At 40.0% G+C, this 18,127-nt stretch overlaps 1 protein-coding gene across 1 annotated transcript in view; it reads left to right on the top strand.

Annotated features, from left to right (window-relative positions):
• mlphb (melanophilin b) overlaps positions 1-11,519 on the top strand; it is a gene marked incomplete at its 3' end in the record, with an annotated part of 47,488 nt that extends 35,969 nt beyond the window's left edge. The window contains exons 10-16 of the mRNA XM_079563431.1: positions 1,660-1,743; positions 3,954-4,271; positions 7,195-7,338; positions 7,886-7,954; positions 8,752-8,800; positions 10,092-10,186; positions 11,493-11,519. Coding sequence (XP_079419557.1) covers positions 1,660-1,743; positions 3,954-4,271; positions 7,195-7,338; positions 7,886-7,954; positions 8,752-8,800; positions 10,092-10,186; positions 11,493-11,519 — 786 coding nt within the window. The remainder of the gene's footprint in view (positions 1-1,659; positions 1,744-3,953; positions 4,272-7,194; positions 7,339-7,885; positions 7,955-8,751; positions 8,801-10,091; positions 10,187-11,492) is intronic.
• Positions 11,520-18,127: the final 6,608 nt, after the last annotated feature.

The following is an 18,127-nucleotide window of genomic DNA, read 5'->3' as shown; positions in this document are numbered from 1 at the left end:
ACATTGACAAAGTTAGTAATGCCGATTGCAACATGTTTATTGAAGCTGTACAGTAGTTGGCTAATATCATATTGATCAGCTAGTCATAAAATACAGATCTCTGGTTAAAGTATCAAGAATATTAAATAAAAATGAGATGTTGCAGAGGGGTCAGTCCACTTAATGATTCCCAAACTGAGGCCTGCAGACCCTTGGTGTCTAATAATGGTATTGCAGCTTGGTGCTAAACATTGCATACAAATAATCACTACACTGATGATGCATTGTTTACTGTTTTTATGCGGTATTTTTGCTAATCCAAAGATCTTTCTTTTGCCAAAAACATGACTGATATTATACTCCATGCATAATGTTTGCTTTATGAATCACGTGATCCCAATCTCTGTACATTTTCAGCATGGATTTTAGATTATTTCAATTTTATGTGATTCAAAGAAGTATACATGTCTTTAAAGCAGTACTTAGTAACTTGTTAACCTTAATAAATCCTTTTCATTGTCCCAATACAAGTGTTAATGGGATGATTGGGGGGTCTTTCATCTCCCCCTGGTGTCTCTGTCCAGAAAACCACCCAACTTCCCTGCACCGGGTCGGAGGCGCAATACACACTAACAGAATCACGAAGAAGAAGCTAACAAGCTAACGGGCAAATCTAACTCCGGGTTAGCGCCACTTTAACAGTATTTACAGCCAAGTTTGAGGGGGAAAAAAATATCTCCATTGTGTCATTAAGTTGTGGCACAATGTACAATATCCCTCTCTCCCTTTGTCTTTTCTGTCAGCGTAGTATTTACTCTCATGGACAATTAGTGAGTAAAAAAAAAAACGCAACCTGCAGTGGCGCTTATGGCCACTAGGGGCATGAGTGACTTAGTTCTGCTTTAACATCTACAGACTGGGTATTATCATTTGAAGGATAATAACAACAGAAAGAAGGATAGTAATATTTTGAAATCAGTTACACCATCTCATCCAAATAAAAAAAAAAAACCTCAAACTAGATTTGCATTTGTTTTCATACATTTCTTATGGTTCAAAACGACATGGTGGAAAGTGTCACATAGCGCAGCTGGTGGTATCTGACCTGCAAACCTCCTGTTAGTAAACAACATTCAGTCACGTTAAGGGTTTAGTCATGGTTTAGTCAGATTAGGCCTAAATCACGTTTGGTGTCTGGGAATCTTAAGAATGAGGATTTAAAGAGAGACAAATGTTGAAATGGCCGTCTCAGCAAAAGGAAGTTCTGTGAGTTCAAATACCATGAGATGACTGAGAGAATGCCATTATTTATTGGGTGTACTCTCACATGTGGCCAGCATATTGTTGAGTTGTTTTGTAAGGTCAAGTTTAAACATGCTACTTAAGTTTAATGTGTATACGCCAACGCAATAGCTACAATTACATTTTAGACAGCTATCTATTCAACAAAGAAACAGGGGAAAGAAATAGCCAGGTCATGTTTGCAAATGAGAATTAGAGCTCAAATATTTGACCAGGTTCATTCAAGGTCAAATAGAATAAATAAAGATATATTAAACACAACACGCTGACAACACGTCCACTCCCATCATTCTCAAACTGATCTTGGAACGGTCTAATCTTAGAAAAGCCAAGGCCTGTGAACTGCCTCTTTGAGTCTAAAGTCTCATTTTCTTCCAGATCACTGACCTGAACAGAAGGATGTCCGCTGTGGAGTCTCTGCTGAATCGACTGGAGCAGAAAGTCACCAGCACGAGTGACCAGGTACTGGGGGTCATTTTCCAATTGTTTGTTCATGAGCAAAACAAGCAGCAAGTGCAAAAGTGCATTCAAAGTCGTTTTTTAGTAAGAGAACAAGTGCAACGGATAAAAGTAGCTAAGTAAGTGCTTTATTTCCTTCTCATCTGCATCTTTGTCCTCCTCCCTCTCCTCTGGCTCCTTCACCTGAGGGTCACCTGTGGACCCATTGAATATAAAAACACAACAGTCTTTCACCATCTTCTGGAAGAGCGTTGCAGATATCATCTTATTCTCCAGTGAATGAACATTAGCCAGAACAATAATAGGAACAGGCTTGTATGGCTTAGGGTCAAGACTTGCCCGGATACCTCCTTGTTTGCCCCTTTTTTGTTTCCTATAGCACCTCTTGTGACGCCTCCACTGTGCTGCCTCCACTGTGCTGCAGGTGTGGGGGGTCTTGGCGCCTCTTAGTGTTTCAGAAGATGAAACCTGCGGATTTGTAGGTCTCAAGTGCTACATGTGCTAAGACATTTAGATCATGAGCTCGCTGTTTGTTTACTTTAGAAACTAGAGCTATTTTCATCCATTCATCCATCCATCCATCCATCTTCTTCCACTTGTCCGTTGCCGGGTCGTGGGGGCAGTCGTTAAGCTGCCCAAATCACATTGCACCAGCCCCTTATGGCGCCTCCTGCAGGTGGTGGGTCCACAGAAGGACGGCCTCATGATTTAACAGGCCTGTTGGTCTCTCATGAGGGGCTTCTGAACGGCTCTTTGTCTGACCCGTCACCTAGGACCTGTTTGCCCTGGGAGACCCTAACAGGGGCACGAAGCCCCCGACAACAGAGCTCCCAGGATCATGTGGGTGTTCAAACCCCTCCACCACGTTAAGGTGGCGGTTCCAGGAGGGGACAGCTATTTTCACCAGTTTGTATTTGTTATTTAACCCCTTACACGCAACAAAACTTAAAATTGTATCTTACGTACCAAAGTAAGTCCAAGCACACCCGAATGCTACACACTAACACGGCAACCTATTTTTTTTTATCAGTCTGCAATCTTTGAAGAATGTCCTGCCTCGGTAATGGAATATTTCTGTTTCTGATTGCTTGCAGTCGCTGGATAAATTGCTCCCATCTAGTGTCTGTTTTTAATTGGGGCGTAAAAAGCCTGTAATCCAGTGGTTTCCTCAAAGACGGAGCCAGGCCACAGAACGCAAACGAACACCGCGCTCTGCTAATCACTGGTTATAGGGACACAAATCAGGGCAATATCCAACAGAGTCATGCCTCGACCCTCTTTGGTGGCAAAACCGCCGCTCAGGCCAATTAGTGTTTAGCACATGTTGGACAGAGGGAGGACTTGGCACGCGAGACGCATCCACAATGTTCATTTGCTCTGATTAGAAGGAAACATGAGACGTCCTCCAAAATAATGGACTGGTGTAAGAGTGAATTAGAGGAGCGTGCACATGACTGATTTCAGATCAGTTAGTTCACACGTCGCATGAGAAATATCTGCTGTGCATCATTATGAACATCATATTGTGTAGAAGCAGGTTGTTAACCTTTATCTAATGAAGAAACTCCCACTCAAACTAAAGTTTACGCTCCAGAGGTGGCCCTATTGTACATAATTCTGGTCGAGGGGGGAACTGAAGCACCAAGAGGAACATAGACAGGGAGAACGTACAAGCTCCACATATGGCCAGGGCCTTCGTACTGTTTAAATACACTAACGGTAAAGTTTATCAATCATGTACATTACATGTCTTCATAGTGAAGGACCTGGGACAGTGTCCTTCACTATGAAACACAGAGTTCTCCCCTGTGTTTTGGTGTTTCCTCACTATCTAAGCAAACATGCACAATACTTCTGACCCTGTGGCAATGAAGGATGGGTCAAATGCAGAAGACAAACTTCCTCACAATAAATTATGGCTTGTGTAAAACAGGAGGGAATCCGAGGTTCTCAGAATATTAAAAGTCCTTCATCAAATACATGGACTCACATGGATCCTCTCCTTTTTTTTTTTACACAGTCTAAAGCTTAAACTAGTACCTGAAACCCTGAAGATCTCCTCAGGATTTGGACCCAGCGATGCCCTCACCTTTCTAGACTTTTTAATAGATTATAGCTTACGTGACACTTAAGTGTAAAGTGTCACAGAGAAGCAGACAGAAATATTATCTTTTTACTGCAGTGTTGAGCTTTTTGTTTGTTGCCATCTTCAGCTCCCGCTGCAGATCCAGACGCCCAGCAGTGTGTCTCCGGTGCCTCAGTGGGAGGTGGACCTGGAGGAGCTGCAGCTCAGGCAGAAACTCAGCGAAATGACGGACAACATCAGTGACCACAGCATCACTGATGAAGAGGAGGAGGAGGGTTCCCTTAACCAAACCAGCCGCTCTCAGTCGTCCCAGGACATCCCAGCCTGGAGGAGTCCACTACAGGGTGACGCCTTGACCAGCAAGATCCCCACCAGGCCATCCTCCAGGCTGAGCAGCGTGGGATCCAAGACTGAGGAGAAGCCACAACCGCTGGAGGATGTGAAGGTAATGAGGTGACACACTACAGTATATACTCATCACTGACTGAAGCCGTTTCAGTGAGGCTAAGGCAGCAATACGTACTTTGTAGTGAGGGCCATTCTACAAAAGGAGGTCACCATCTTACAAGACCTGCCCTGGCTATGCCTTCAGGGTGTTGCTATGCCTTGCCATGCGGTTAGAGGAACCGCTGTATAAAAACTAAATCCCCTGACACTATTCGACTTGAACTGAACAGTCTGTAATTTGAGGTTTTCTCTTGCCTGTTGCTCAGGTTTTGTACATTATCATTTACAGTATGAATGAGTGAGCTCCACTGTTTGCTTGTTGTTGTGTGGCTGTTTTTTATATTGTTTGTTTTTCAGCTTTTCTTGAGGCAGCTCTGAAGGAATTGCCCCATGTGGGTTAAAGCAGTACTAAGTAACTCTTGCCCCTAGAGGCCATGAGCGCAACTGCAGGTGTCGTAGCAAGTTGCGTTTTTTTAACTTATTAATTGTCTTGGAGAGTAAATACTACGCTGACAGAAAAGGCGAAGGGAGAGAGGGATATTGTACATCCAATTACACAATGGAAATATTTTTTTTCACTCAAACTTGGCTGTAAATACTGTTTAAAGTGGCGCTAGCCCGCAGTTAGCTTTGCCTGTTAGCATTTTAGCTTCTTCCTCGTGATTCTATTAGTGTGTATTGGTTGCTCTGGTCCGATGGCAGACAAGTTGCAAGCATGGTTTTCTGGCCCGAGACACCAGGGGGAGATGAAAGACCCTCCAATCATCCCATAAACACTTGTATTACCCCCACAGGGACTACGAAAAGGATTTATTATGGTAAACATGCTACTTAGTACTGCTTTAAGTAAAGTAATCTGAATCTGACCATAGCCGTGCTTTACTTTGAACCGGACTCTTATCACTGAGTAACGTATTCATTCATTTGAGTGTATTGTCGAACAGCACAACTGTATCATATGCTAGAGTTTATGAAAGGATTGTTTTACCTACAGTTTTCCACCAGTTACAGCAAGTGCAAGAAAGGTAAGATTTTTGCCTGTGACCTGTTGATGAGGTAAATGTGTTTAAATCATTCATTTCACTGTGACAATTGTACATCTCTCCATGCTGCTGCCCGTGCTTTAGCGTGAGCAGTCACTGTCGGTTCACATCTGGAGAGCGTCACATTCCCCCACAGTTAAAGAATCTTCTGGCTCCTCAGCACTTCCATGTTCAGCCTCACTCTCGTAAATCAACTCAACTCAAGCTTTTAGTTTATTTACCCTTTTACTCCCTTTCCCCGATATCAGGGGAACATGTTCTTTTTCTCTTCCTTATAACCGTAAAATTTACAGTTCGATAAAACCCAAAGTCCAAATGCTTTCTTTGGCTTGTTGAATTTGGACGGGTCCAAAAGGAGTTAAAAGGGTCAGAGGACAGATGTGCTTGGCTTCTCTCTGCTAGAGTTGTTTCGATGCTGCTCCGATCGGCTTAATGTCAGGTCTGTTTGGACTAAGATATAAAAAGAACTTCTTTAAACTATCCTCATTTCAACTGACTTCTGGAAATGTTTAGATTGAACTTGATTGTAATGATCATTGGGGTCAAGTTTTCAAATTTTGGAGATACAATATCAAGCGGTAGCAGGAGAGAGCATCTCGACCTCAAAGAGTTTCCAAACATCAGTGAAATGAGTGGGGCATGTTTATTTGAGTTTGGGATTGCGAGCCAAGTTTGTCCTGAGGTCTCTGTAAGAAAAGAAAGAAATAGAATTTAAAAAATACTGGTACTTAAACTTGGTTTTCGATACCTATACTTACCTATATTTGTGACCTAGAATCAGAAACCAGAACAATGATGTAAATTTATTCCATAAAATACAATTTCTTTGTATCATTTATTTGAGCTGAAACAACCAGGACTTCGTTTGCTCCGGCACAGCGGTTAGCGCTCTCGCTTCACAGCAATAAGGTCCCGAGTTCAATTCCCATCTGGACGGGGCCTTTCAGTGTGGAGTTTGTATGTTCTCCCCGTGTCTGCGTAGGTTTCCTCCGGGTACTCCAGAATCACTAAAAACATATTCTTCTTCTTCTTCTTCTTCTTCTGCTTCTTCTGCTTCTTCTTCTTCTTCTTCTTCTTCTTCTTCTTCTTCTTCTTCTTCTTCTTCTTCTTCTTCTTCTTCTTCTTCTTCTTCTTCTTCTTCTTCTTCTTCTTCTTCCTCCTCCTCCTTCTTCTTCTTCCTCTTCCTCTTCTTCTCCTTCTTCTCCTTCTTCTCCTTCTTCTCCTTCTTCTTCGCCTTCATCTTCTCCTTCATCTTCTCCTTATTCTTCCTCTCCCCCCTTCGTCTTCGTCTTCTTCTTCGTCTTCTTCTTCGTCTTCTTCTTCGTCTTCTTCTCCTCCTCCTTCTTCTTCTTCGTCTTCGTCTCCTCCTCCTTCTTCTTCTTTGTCTTCTTCTTCGTCTTCTTCTCCTCCTTCTACTCCTCCTCCTTCTTCTTCGTCTTCTTATTCTCTTTCTTCTTTTTTCTGCTTTTTCGATATTTTTCTGTTTTCAATACCACACTTGTAAAGTTTCATGGTACCCAGCCCTAATCCTAACCCATTAAAAGAAAGTCTGTTTCCACATCCACTGTACCTTATTTCATGATTAATGCCCTCTCCAGTGCAGTTTATGATGACAAAAATGTAAATATTATCTCAATCTATGTTCCTATTCTCATCTTTGATCATAAGATATGGGTCATGATTAGAGAAAGATTGAGTGAGAAGCTCAGTTACTCGGGAGAAGCTCGGAGTAGAGAAGAAGAAGTGCTTTGTGCTTTTCCGAAAACTATACCTCAGTCACCTTTTGAAAGTGGTTATTTGCCCATCAATTTGCACCAAATCCCCTTCCTGATAACTTTGCTGATCTGGCCTTGCATCACTATACTTTTACTTTTGCAGATGAGCCAGTCGTCCGAGAGCCTGGACCGTAAGCTGCAGCCGGGAGACGACAGGGCTCGGTTCAGAGGCTCCACTGCTCTGCTGTTTGAGCTGGAGGACAAAGTGGCTCAGGCCACGGCGGACGTCCAAAACACCCAGAGTCAGGTAGAAGAACACGCTGAAGAATAGGGCTGCAACTAACGATTACGACTAACGATTTTGGTAATCGATTAATCTACACATTATTTTTTACGATGAATCGATGAATCGCTTGGCTGTGAAAGGTCCATGGAAATTGTATTTTATTTTTTTATTTTAATCACATAAAGCTAAAGTGGCGTCGCTTGAGGACATGTTGATGGAGTAAACTTAAAGTAAACGTTTGCAGGAGACTCTTTGTGCTAATTCTGCTTTCTGATTGGACGAGACAAAGACAGATATTTATGAAATTTATAATGTACAAAACACTACGGACCCTATCTTTAAAAACAAAGTAGGTTTTCATCCAATATACATAATTCTCATGTCTTTTTTGCTCTATTTTAGTCTGTGTTTGCTAGAAAACGATTAATCGATTACTGAAATAGTTGACAACTATTTTAGTAATCGATTAGTTGTCCGATTAATCGATTAGTTATTTCAGCCCTACTGAAGAACAAGTGTAAACTGTGTAAAGTCAATCTGTGCATAATATTGTTTGTCGTGCTCCCAGGTCTCCTACATAGAAAACAAAATAGCTGCCCTGAATGCTGCTGGGATGCCTGTGGATAAAACGAAGAAGGTAAACACGTAGACTTTACATTCTATTAGTCCTAGTGAGTCATTTCTTATTTTCTTATTGCAATTATTTGTGAACTTATTGTTTACATCCACTCATGGGAAAGCCAGGAAAGCCACTGCAGTAGACGCTATAATCCTAAATCTCGGGGATAATAACCAAACCACAGTGTAGACGAAGTCGTACGTTAACGTTACTTGTTGACAAGCAGCTGCGACAAAACCACAAAATGAAGAAACGCGCTCCAAGTGTTGGACTAACTGAGACTAACCACAACATTCCCACATAATTCTTCCCAAAGGTAACTTTTAATAGTTTCCTCTCTCATATGATGGATGGTCCTAAACAGCGCGTGACAAACTAATTAACTACAGCCGAATCAACACTGAATAATCCTGAACATGTACTGATGCATTTACCCCATTTCTATCCACAAATGGAAAAGAAAATGAATGGGTTTGGCCTGATGTGACAAAGCCAGTCTTGGTTTGCATGCCATTCGAGGACATTTGCACCGATCATTTAAGAGATTTTTATAATTAGAGTGAAGTCGCTGCTACTCGCTCATTAGTTTTGGTGTTTGCCCCTTCCTGTGACACAGCGGCTGGTGTGGCTAAGAAAAAGTCGTCAAAATTCCTGTCATCGTTTTCTGTATTTTACTCTTCTTGCTTTAGGATTTGTCTAAAACTGTTTGGCCTGTTTCTTGTACAGTCCTTTCAAACAACTCAAACCTCTAATTCTCATAAATCGTGGTATCTTGTGTCTTTTAAGTCGCGGTTTCTCCTTTGCTTTCCCCTCAGTCCGCGATCCCCGTCCAGGCACGAAGACTGTCCCAGAACTTTCCCACAAGTAAGACACACACTGACTCTGTCTTTGAGCTGCTCCCAGGACGTCCCACACGAGTCAAAACATCTTAACAACATTACGCTATGGGAACATCCATGTCTCAGTCAAATTGACCCACGGTTAATGTGAACCAGACATGTCCATTTAACTGGATGTCGAACCTATAATTTTCTGCACTTTTCTTTATAGCACTGTACTAGCTTGGTAATAGGGAAATGTCAATGGAAATATGGGGTTCTATAGGGTTGTAAAATGTGTTATTACTGTGCTGTAAAGGGTCACTTATTATATATTTTCTTTGAAGCTAAAAATGTATCTGTGCCAGTAACATGGTCATCTAAATTGAAGTAGCAGTAAAGGAAACTGCTTTCCCAGTAGTGAGAGCCACGCTTTGGAAAATTCCAGGTAAAAAAAAAGTATGATAATAATAATTAAAAAAACTTGATGAGCTAGTTATGGCCATCAAAGTCAGGTCTGACAAGAGACACTTCAACTCACATTCAATATGATTCATTTATTTTATTTATTTCATTTTTATTACGCAATTGTTGTTAGCCCATTGGTTTTATTAAAGGTGCATTGTGCAACTATTTTATGTGGAAAAAAAAGTTGATATTTTTCAGCGTATTTGACCTATAGTGACCCCGCGGATGTATCAGCATGGTTCCTTTACTTTCCATCACAATGGCCACAAGACGCTCCAGGATCAATTGTTTGGAAGGTTTTTGCTGCTGAAAACCAGAAAACCTACAAAACAATTGATCCTGGAGCTTTGTAGAGACCACTGTGATGGAAAGTAAAGGCGCCCTGCTGACCACTCATACAGCCGCTGTCACTACAAGGTCAAATATGCACTTATATCAACTTTTTTGTCACCAAAAGTTGCATTATGCATCTTTAATGACACTCAAGGACACAGGCCGCAGCTGCCGTGGGGTAGACTGACAGATGTGAGGCTGCAAATCTGCGCCACCAGCCCCTCCGACCACCACCAAATACTCACTCACTCACTGCAACATTCATACATAAGCAAAGTGAGTGTTAGCATTAGACACAAGGACACTCTGCAGAAGGACAGCTCGCTCCTCCATCTGAGCCACTGTCGTCCAAATTACAGGCTGAAATGTTGCTCAATAAGGTTAAAGTAAAGCAGAGATTTGTGGATGTGGTGGTGAAAGGGGACATGAAGTTAGCCGGTGTGGGAGAGAAGAGGATGACTCTGATTTCAAGCCAACCTCATACCAGTGTGAGCCCATGATCTGAATGTAAAACCGCCGATACTGTATCTTTTCAGCCCAAGCCGACAGGTTTGTGAGGAACTCCCGCTACACGGGCTCTTTGACTCAGAGGAGCCCAGTCAAGAAGCCCCAAACTCAGGCAAAGTGTGCGGTATGACCCCCCCCGCAGCCCTGGTGCCGACGGAGTTCACTTCCACTTCCACTGCACTGACAATAAGACTCTATCCTCTGCGGCTTTAAACTGCGCAAGAAAGCAAAGTCACACTAAACGGTGGCAGTGAACTCTTTCTTTTCTGTCTGGGCTTCAGCTGCTTGGTCTGACGTGTAGTGCTTGGGGCCAGTCAGAGGCTTTAACCTCTTAACTCCCGCCTGAACCGAGAGGATCTTTTTCCTCACGTTATCAGATTTTTTTTCCATCATTTTTTTGTTGGGTATTCAATTCATTTTTGCAACTTTTTTGTCATTTTTTTGTCATTTTTGTCTCACATTTTTGTCTTTTTTTTTTTGTCAAATTTTTGTTTTTTTTTGCCAAATTTACTCACATTTTTGTCTTTTTTTTGGCAAATTTTGTCACATTTTTGTCATTTTTTCGTCATTTTTTTTGTCATTTTTTTGTCAATTTTTTATCACATTTTTGTCACATTTTAGTCATTTTTTTGTCATTTTTTTGTCATTTTTTTGTCATTTTTTTATCACATTTTTGTCACATTTTTGTCATTTTTTTCGTCCATTTTTTGTCAATTTCTTGTGACATTTTTGTGACATTTTTGCCACTTTTTCATCCATTTTTTTGTCACTTTTTTGACAATGTTTTGTCACATTTCCATCATTGTTTTCGTCTCAGTTTGGTTGCTTTTTCACAGCTTTTTTCCAGAAGCTTTTGGACTGGGGTAAAGCCAAACTGGAGAAAATGTGCTCAGTTCAGGTGGGAGTTAAGGGGTTAATGTGTTTTTTCTTTACAATATAACAGCTGTAGTAGTAGTAGTAGTAGTAGTAGTAGCAGTAGTGCCTTATGAGATGAAATAATAAAACTATATTGTTTATTCCATCATCCCTTGATATCAAAGCTCACTTTCTATGATTATGTCACCCATTTGGAGGCATATAAATCATGATTGGACCTATAAAATGAATGAAACACACATTATATTTGTCATACCATGTAGAATGCTGACTGCAGAAGATGAGCTTTGACTTCTGGATGTTCATCTCCCACGTATCTTCCTTGTTGCATAAATGTCCTCTATAATTGCAGTAAAGCACTTGTTTTACTAAGTCAATGGTGCACAAAGCTCCAGCTCTGCCTCTCGTTTGTTTTAGCCGACAGCAATGTGTGCTTTGGTGATTTACCGCTTTGTCCATCTGTAGTTTGTTCCGACCGTCGCGTACGTACGTGTTATTCACTTCTGAAGAAATCTGTGTAACTTTGTGTCTTTCTTTCTTTCTTTCTTTTGCAGAAACCGGTCATGACACAGGGATCATGAAACGCAGGCTCAGTGTTATCTGATGGAGCTCCTTTTCCCTTTTTTTTCGAATCAATGTTGAGAAAGATGAAGTTTTGAAACCTAAATGGACTGGGACTGTTTATGAATTATGAAAGAATTGATTTACTGTGTGATGCAACCAATTCAGACGACGAGCACAAGAGCTGTAAATAATCAAATCTATGTTTTTTTTTCAAACTTGCAAAAGCATTGTGAGTAGCTAAGTAATATAGAATCGGTTCTACATTTGGGAACCTTTCTTTAGGCCACCGTTTTTCCATACTATTATATTCTTACCTGAGCTTAGACGAGTTCATACACACCTGTCTAGTCTTTGTGCCCGTGGAAGAGCGTGGTGGCTTCCAACTTCACCCCCATTTGGAGCCATAGGAATACATTGGGAGAGGCCAAATGCTAACAATATCTTTGGTCGTTTTGCGTGACTGGGGGCACACACAAAGACCAGACAGGTACGCATCATCTCGTCTAAGCTCAGGTAAGAACATATCTCAGTATGAAAAAACGGTGGCCTGTTCCTTTAAGCCTGGAAATACCTAGTTCAGTGATAGGCAACAACAATGTCAAGAGCCACATGCCTCTCGTACGGGTCTTTCTTTCGGGAAAATTCAATTCAATCACTCAATTAGTATTTTTATTAATGTGTCATTATTTTACCCCCCAAAAATATTGATACTTTTGGTTTGAAATGGGACAAAGTGGCTCTTTTGATGTTGTAGGTTGCAGAACCCAGAACTTGTCGGATGATTAGCCTATTGTACATATTTTTGGTTTATGGGGGAAGCTCAACCAGACACAGGGAGAACTTGCAAAGTAAACACAGGAACAGCAAAGGAATCAACCATAGAACAATTTTAACCCACAAAGAGAATAGATTTTAGAGTACTGCAGTTGTTTAGTGCAGAGTTTTTCAACCACTGTGCCGTGGCACACTAGTGTGCCTTGAGATATTGTCTGATGTGCCTTGGGAAATTATCCAATCTCACCTAGTTGTTGTTTTTTTTAAACAAATGCATTATTATCCAAAAAATAATATACCGTTTTCGAGTGTCGATGCTGTCTAGTGATCGGCAGAGTAACCATATTATACTCTTCCATATCAGGTAGTTAATTTTTTTGAGACCACAGAATTAGTGATGTATTGAGTCATTGTGGCTAGTGAGACTATACGGCGTTCCTAGCCAAGACACTTTGATGAGAACATTTTCTGCTGGTGGTGCCTCGTGAATATTTCAATGAAAAAAATGTGCCTTGGCTCAACAAAGGTTGAAAAACACTGGTTTTGTGAATCACAGATTATTTTTTATCATCATCTATTTTAGATTGGGGCATTTTGGAGACTGTCTGTAGAAGGCAGCATTTCCTCAATAATGTGTTCCAAAGCCTACTTTCTGTACATTTTTATTTTACCCAGTTTTATCATTGACACTACTCAACCTTTAAATTACTCATTGGCTGCTATATACTTTTCTATACACTACACATTTTTTATTGAAAGCCTTATACACCATATAGTTAAAGAAAAAAACAATGGTGTCTAAGAGGATAGATTAAAAAAGAGGCAGGAGCTTGGATGTTTTATGCAGGAGAGGTTTATTTGCGATCAATGCTGAATCTGGTGGCTATACACTTCCACATGAAGAGGGATAAACACCCTCTGTTGTGCGTCATACTGATATGCAAGCCAAAACAAACAGTGAGAGCAGGTGCCTGAGAGTAAAAGTTATGACTCACCCAATACGACAAATAGCCATTTCATTTTTTTCTAATCAACAAAAAAATGTTTCCAAAATGTTCTGTTTGCATTATAGACGCAATTGTGCAATATATACTATTTGATCATGACACTGCATTCCTGTCATGCTATACACATTTTTTTGTTTTTACAGTATATTCTTTGTACATCCATTTATATTGAGGTGGTTTATTTTTCTTATCCATGTGCCATAGACTTTGATGCCATAGAAGATTAAGATTGTGTTGAAGATTTTAAGATGTAAAATACTCATTAGCATTCACACTAAACCACTCTGATGCTGTGTTTGTAGCCAGCGATTGTGTTTTGGCTCATGGACATTGCTAACAGCTTGATGATTATTGTACATCTATATTGGTAATTCATTAACGATTTTGGAAACACCATAAAATTAGGTAATACATATAAAGCATCATGAACTAATAGTGGATTGAGAACACAATCTAATTAAGAATAAATGTCAATAAGCGAGGAGTACATGGTTTTGATTCATTATTAGTTCCTGATTAACCCGTGTTTGTAAATGCTTTATAGTAATGCCATATTATAAGTGTTACCAAGATGAATCAGAGTTGTAAACTTTAATAAAATAAAAAAAATCATTGCTGTCTGTGATTTGATTAGGCTTGTTTTCCGTACATTGAAAGCTGTATATAATTATGATGCATCTCGTTTGGAAATTATGTTTTCACAACGTCTTATTTAGAGCTGCAGATACAGAATTACATTAATATTGCGATCGACTATATGTGATCTATATGTAGAAGTCTTTTAACACATGCGCTAAATGAGCTTCATCACTGCTTAATGGCTTTCCTAATGTATGAATAGCACAGATGTACCGGTAGTTTCAGATATAAACCTGTCGCGCTGGTAGGACATTTCCTTGGGTTAATAAGCAATGACTGAAAATGAATTGGTGACATCAGCCTTTCCAATCAGACGTCCTCCAGCGCCCATAAAAGGCGGACAGCGTGTGAAAACATGTCAGAGCAAAACACAGCAGGTAAGAAGCGCTTTGTTGGTGCAGTTATTTCTTAGTAACATTAATACGCTATTGTGTTGTATGTGTAGTCAGTTTTGGGATTTTTAATAGGTCTTTTTATTTGTGCACAACCAGGAGGTCCACCTTGCAATCCTTAACGGTAAGGATTATTCAATATCTTTCTTGTTTTTTATCACATTTTCGAATCAAATTTACTGTAATGCTTTAATGCTTAAAACTTGCATCTCTTTCCACTTCCACTCAGTGTAATATAGGCATTCATTGACACATGGATGGTTATTGAGCAGTTGTATCATCCCAGCCTCTACATTTCCATCTCCTCCTCACCTTCCTTCATTTATTCTTTTTTTTTGTTTGTTTCTAGACAGCAGTGGAGGAGGCATCAGCGGGTGTTGCACTTTTCTTTTGCGATGTGTGCGTATGCAGCGATCTTGGCTCTCCTGCTGATGCTCAGCTGCAGTGTGGCCTCACCTCATCAGGAAACACCCATGATCCTCAGGGGTAAGACACATTTATCATTACTGCCTGCTCATTTGTCATTTTCTTTTGTGAGCACATTAATCTCCAGTATTTTCGAGCCACACCCCCAAAATCCTCAGACCAACAACTCGGGATGTAATGTAGTATTTGTAATAATCTACGTGGCAAGCTTTGTGGTTTGGTTAGTTTCACTAAAATGTACGACTTTAAAGGAACAGGCCACAGTTTTTCCATACTGAGATATGTTCTTACCTGAGCTTAGACGAGTTGATACGCACCTGTCTGGTCTTTGTGCCCGTGGAAGAGCGTGGTAGCTTCCAACTTCACCCCCGTTTGGAGCTATAGGAATACATTGGGAGAGGCCAAATGCTAACAACATCTTTGGTCATTTTGCGTGACTGAGGGCACACACAAAGACCAGACATCAAGGTACGAACATATCTCAGTATGAAAAAGCGGTGGCCTGTTCCTTTAATACAAAATAAATCCAATTTTGTCTTATAAGTGCATTTTCTCCAGCTCAGTTTTACCCAAACCTGAAAACTTCTCAACTGGAGCTTACAGACAACAGGCCAGAGGAACGCCTCATTTGAAAGCTAAGACCTACAAAGCTGATTGTTGTCGCTGCTGTCTTTAATCACATTTTTTGAGCGTTTTTGACGTGTTTTTGTCTATTTTTTTAATCATTTCTTTATCCTGTTTGCATCGTTTTTGTTGTCCTGTTTTTGTTGCTCTTTCATCTTCTTTGTTTTATTTTTTCAACACTTTATTGTAGGGCTGCTCGATTATTGAAAAAATAATAATCACAATTATTTTTGTCATAATTGAAATCACGATTATTCAAACGATTATTTGTTGCCTTTAAAAAAATCCATCAAAAAAGTGACAAAAATCCTTCAAAAAAGTGACAAAAATCCAATCAAAAAAAGACAAAAATCCATCAAAAAAAGACAAAAATCCATCAAAAAAGGACAAAAATCCCAAAATTAAAAATTAGAAAAAAAAGGTAAAAAAAAAAAAAGGTAAAAAAAAATTTTTTTGAAAAAAATAATTATAATCGATTTTTTGCGATTATGCAAATTTTTTGTAATCATTTACTGTTGTAATCGAAATCGTAATCGAATTTCGATTAATTGCACAGCCCTACTTTATTGTCCTGTCAATGTCAGTTTTTCATTTAATTTTTGTCACATTTTTGTTGCTCTTTTGCCACTTTATTTGTCCCTTATTTGACCCCTTTTTCATCCTTGTTTTTGTTGCTGTTTCTGCACTTTTTTCAAGAGGCTTTTAGATGTGGGTAAAGCAACACTGGAGAAAATGTGTTCAGTTAAAGGGACTATATAGAGTTTAAAAATGTTAAAACTAAGTATTTTCATCCCCCTACATGTTCCAGCCATGTCCTAATGTGTAGACTGAGCTCAGACCTGTTCACCACAACTGCCTCTAAAATCCTGCACTGTCACTCAAAAAGCTGTTACTTCGGGTCCGAGTGCTTAATATAGAAACTGCAGTTACGCGTAAGGCCTGAGGTGGCAGTAGTGAGCATAAAAATGACCACTTGCATCTAGTCTCTTTAAGGCTAATACTTTGTTTTTTCATCACGCCAGAGCAACTTGTTGTAGTGAATTGTTTTTACGCCGCAGACCCAGACATCAAGGCGACCTGGTACACGGAGAGAGGCATCAGACCAGTCGGACGATTCGGACGAAAACTGACCAGAGGAAATCGTCAGTTCTTCCTGCGATCGCACAGACCGTCCGCCGACAGAGACCGGCCCTCGCTCTCACTCTGAGGACGGCGTCAGTGGACAATTATACTTTCAATCTCGGGTTTTATGTCTCCGGGAAGGCTGCACAATCCAGGGGAAAAAACTAAGCAGTGATTTTTTTTTCCCCATTCATTTTTATTTCAAGTTCACAAAGTGCATTTTAAACGTGTCCAGGAACTATACAATACAACATACAAAACAGAGCCTTTAACATTTGTGAGAGAGATTGAAATATGAACTAAACTAATAAAAGATGTGCATGTATTTGAGTGTGCTGTGTTTTCTTGCAGCCCACAACAAATCAAGAAAGTACAGAAAGCCAGGCGAGTTACCTACAAATGTAATTATTTCCATTTGTATCTTGTTGACATTGCTATACAATAAAGCCGTTATTAATTTACTCACTCCTGTCTTAAATTAGTCAACGCAGCTCTCATGCCGAGCGTCTTCTCATTTGGCCTCCAAGTGAAAACAGTTGGGAGGATGTTTTTGTCATAAACACGGAACGAATGCAGCCAGAATCTGAAAAACATGGCTGCTTTTTATTCACAATATTCATAACATCGCCGTGACAACTGAGCCATTCTAATAAATATTTCTTCTGATCTGTGTGTGAGACAAAACCCAGACCTCAGTCACTCCTCAGCCGCTTCAGAAGGTTTTCATCATGTTTTATTAGCGACGTGATGCTAATTACCCTGATCAGCAAAGAAAGGTATCCCAGCAATACAGTCAATGGGATTAAAGCAAGTCTGCCTGATTGGTTTCATAGGAGTAGTAGATTAAACAGGACGTCAGATAATGTGAGGTCGTCTAAATCAGCGCAATATGTTTCTATATAGATACAGACGGCATCTCGTCATAGAAGGGGGCGTGGCTTTTGGGAAAACACAATTTTTCACTCTTTTTAGCCGTTTTCTGGAGAAATATAAACGTATTTATCACATACAAATAAAGTCAAGTCTAAATCGGGTCCATATGGATGTTTATTCACAGCAGATTATTCAGTTGAAGCGAAAAAACGGCAGTCATAGGTGGTGCGAGCTAGCGTTAGCATTAGCACGATGCTAACATGACGCATCAAGTAAGCATTCTCCGTTATTTATGTATTTAAGGGCTGTTGAACCACTTTGCTCCTCCCCATGACTTTGTATCTTTATTTAGTAGAAAACTATATTCATAATTAAGCGTTTGTTAAAGTAGTTTTTGAATAATTAGAGAAAGTTAAGATTTTTCTCTCTTCAAATTGTTTTCCCCCTTAACTGTTTTCAAAAATGACCATATATGGGCGATTCCTATATCTAGCCAAACATTCATAGAATTCATTAATGTGAACAATTGGGATGGTGGGAGGTATTGTGAGAACAAGAAACAAGTTGGGTTTCATCTACCTTCGACTTTCATGGCTTGAACATGCGAAGAATCAGGTACAGCAGCTTTAAAACAAGCTTTTTCAGAGTGTGTTCTCATCTTGGTGATATTGTGTATTACTTGCCTCTAACACACAAATCACCAAGTAAAATTTAACACATATTTACAGAGATTTAACAATACTTTCTTGGCATCTTTCGCCCCATACT

This window comes from Gobius niger (genome assembly GCF_951799975.1).
Source record: "Gobius niger genome assembly, chromosome: 9".
Lineage (NCBI taxonomy): Eukaryota > Metazoa > Chordata > Actinopteri > Gobiiformes > Gobiidae > Gobius > Gobius niger.
This window is presented reverse-complemented; position numbering and strand designations above follow the sequence as displayed.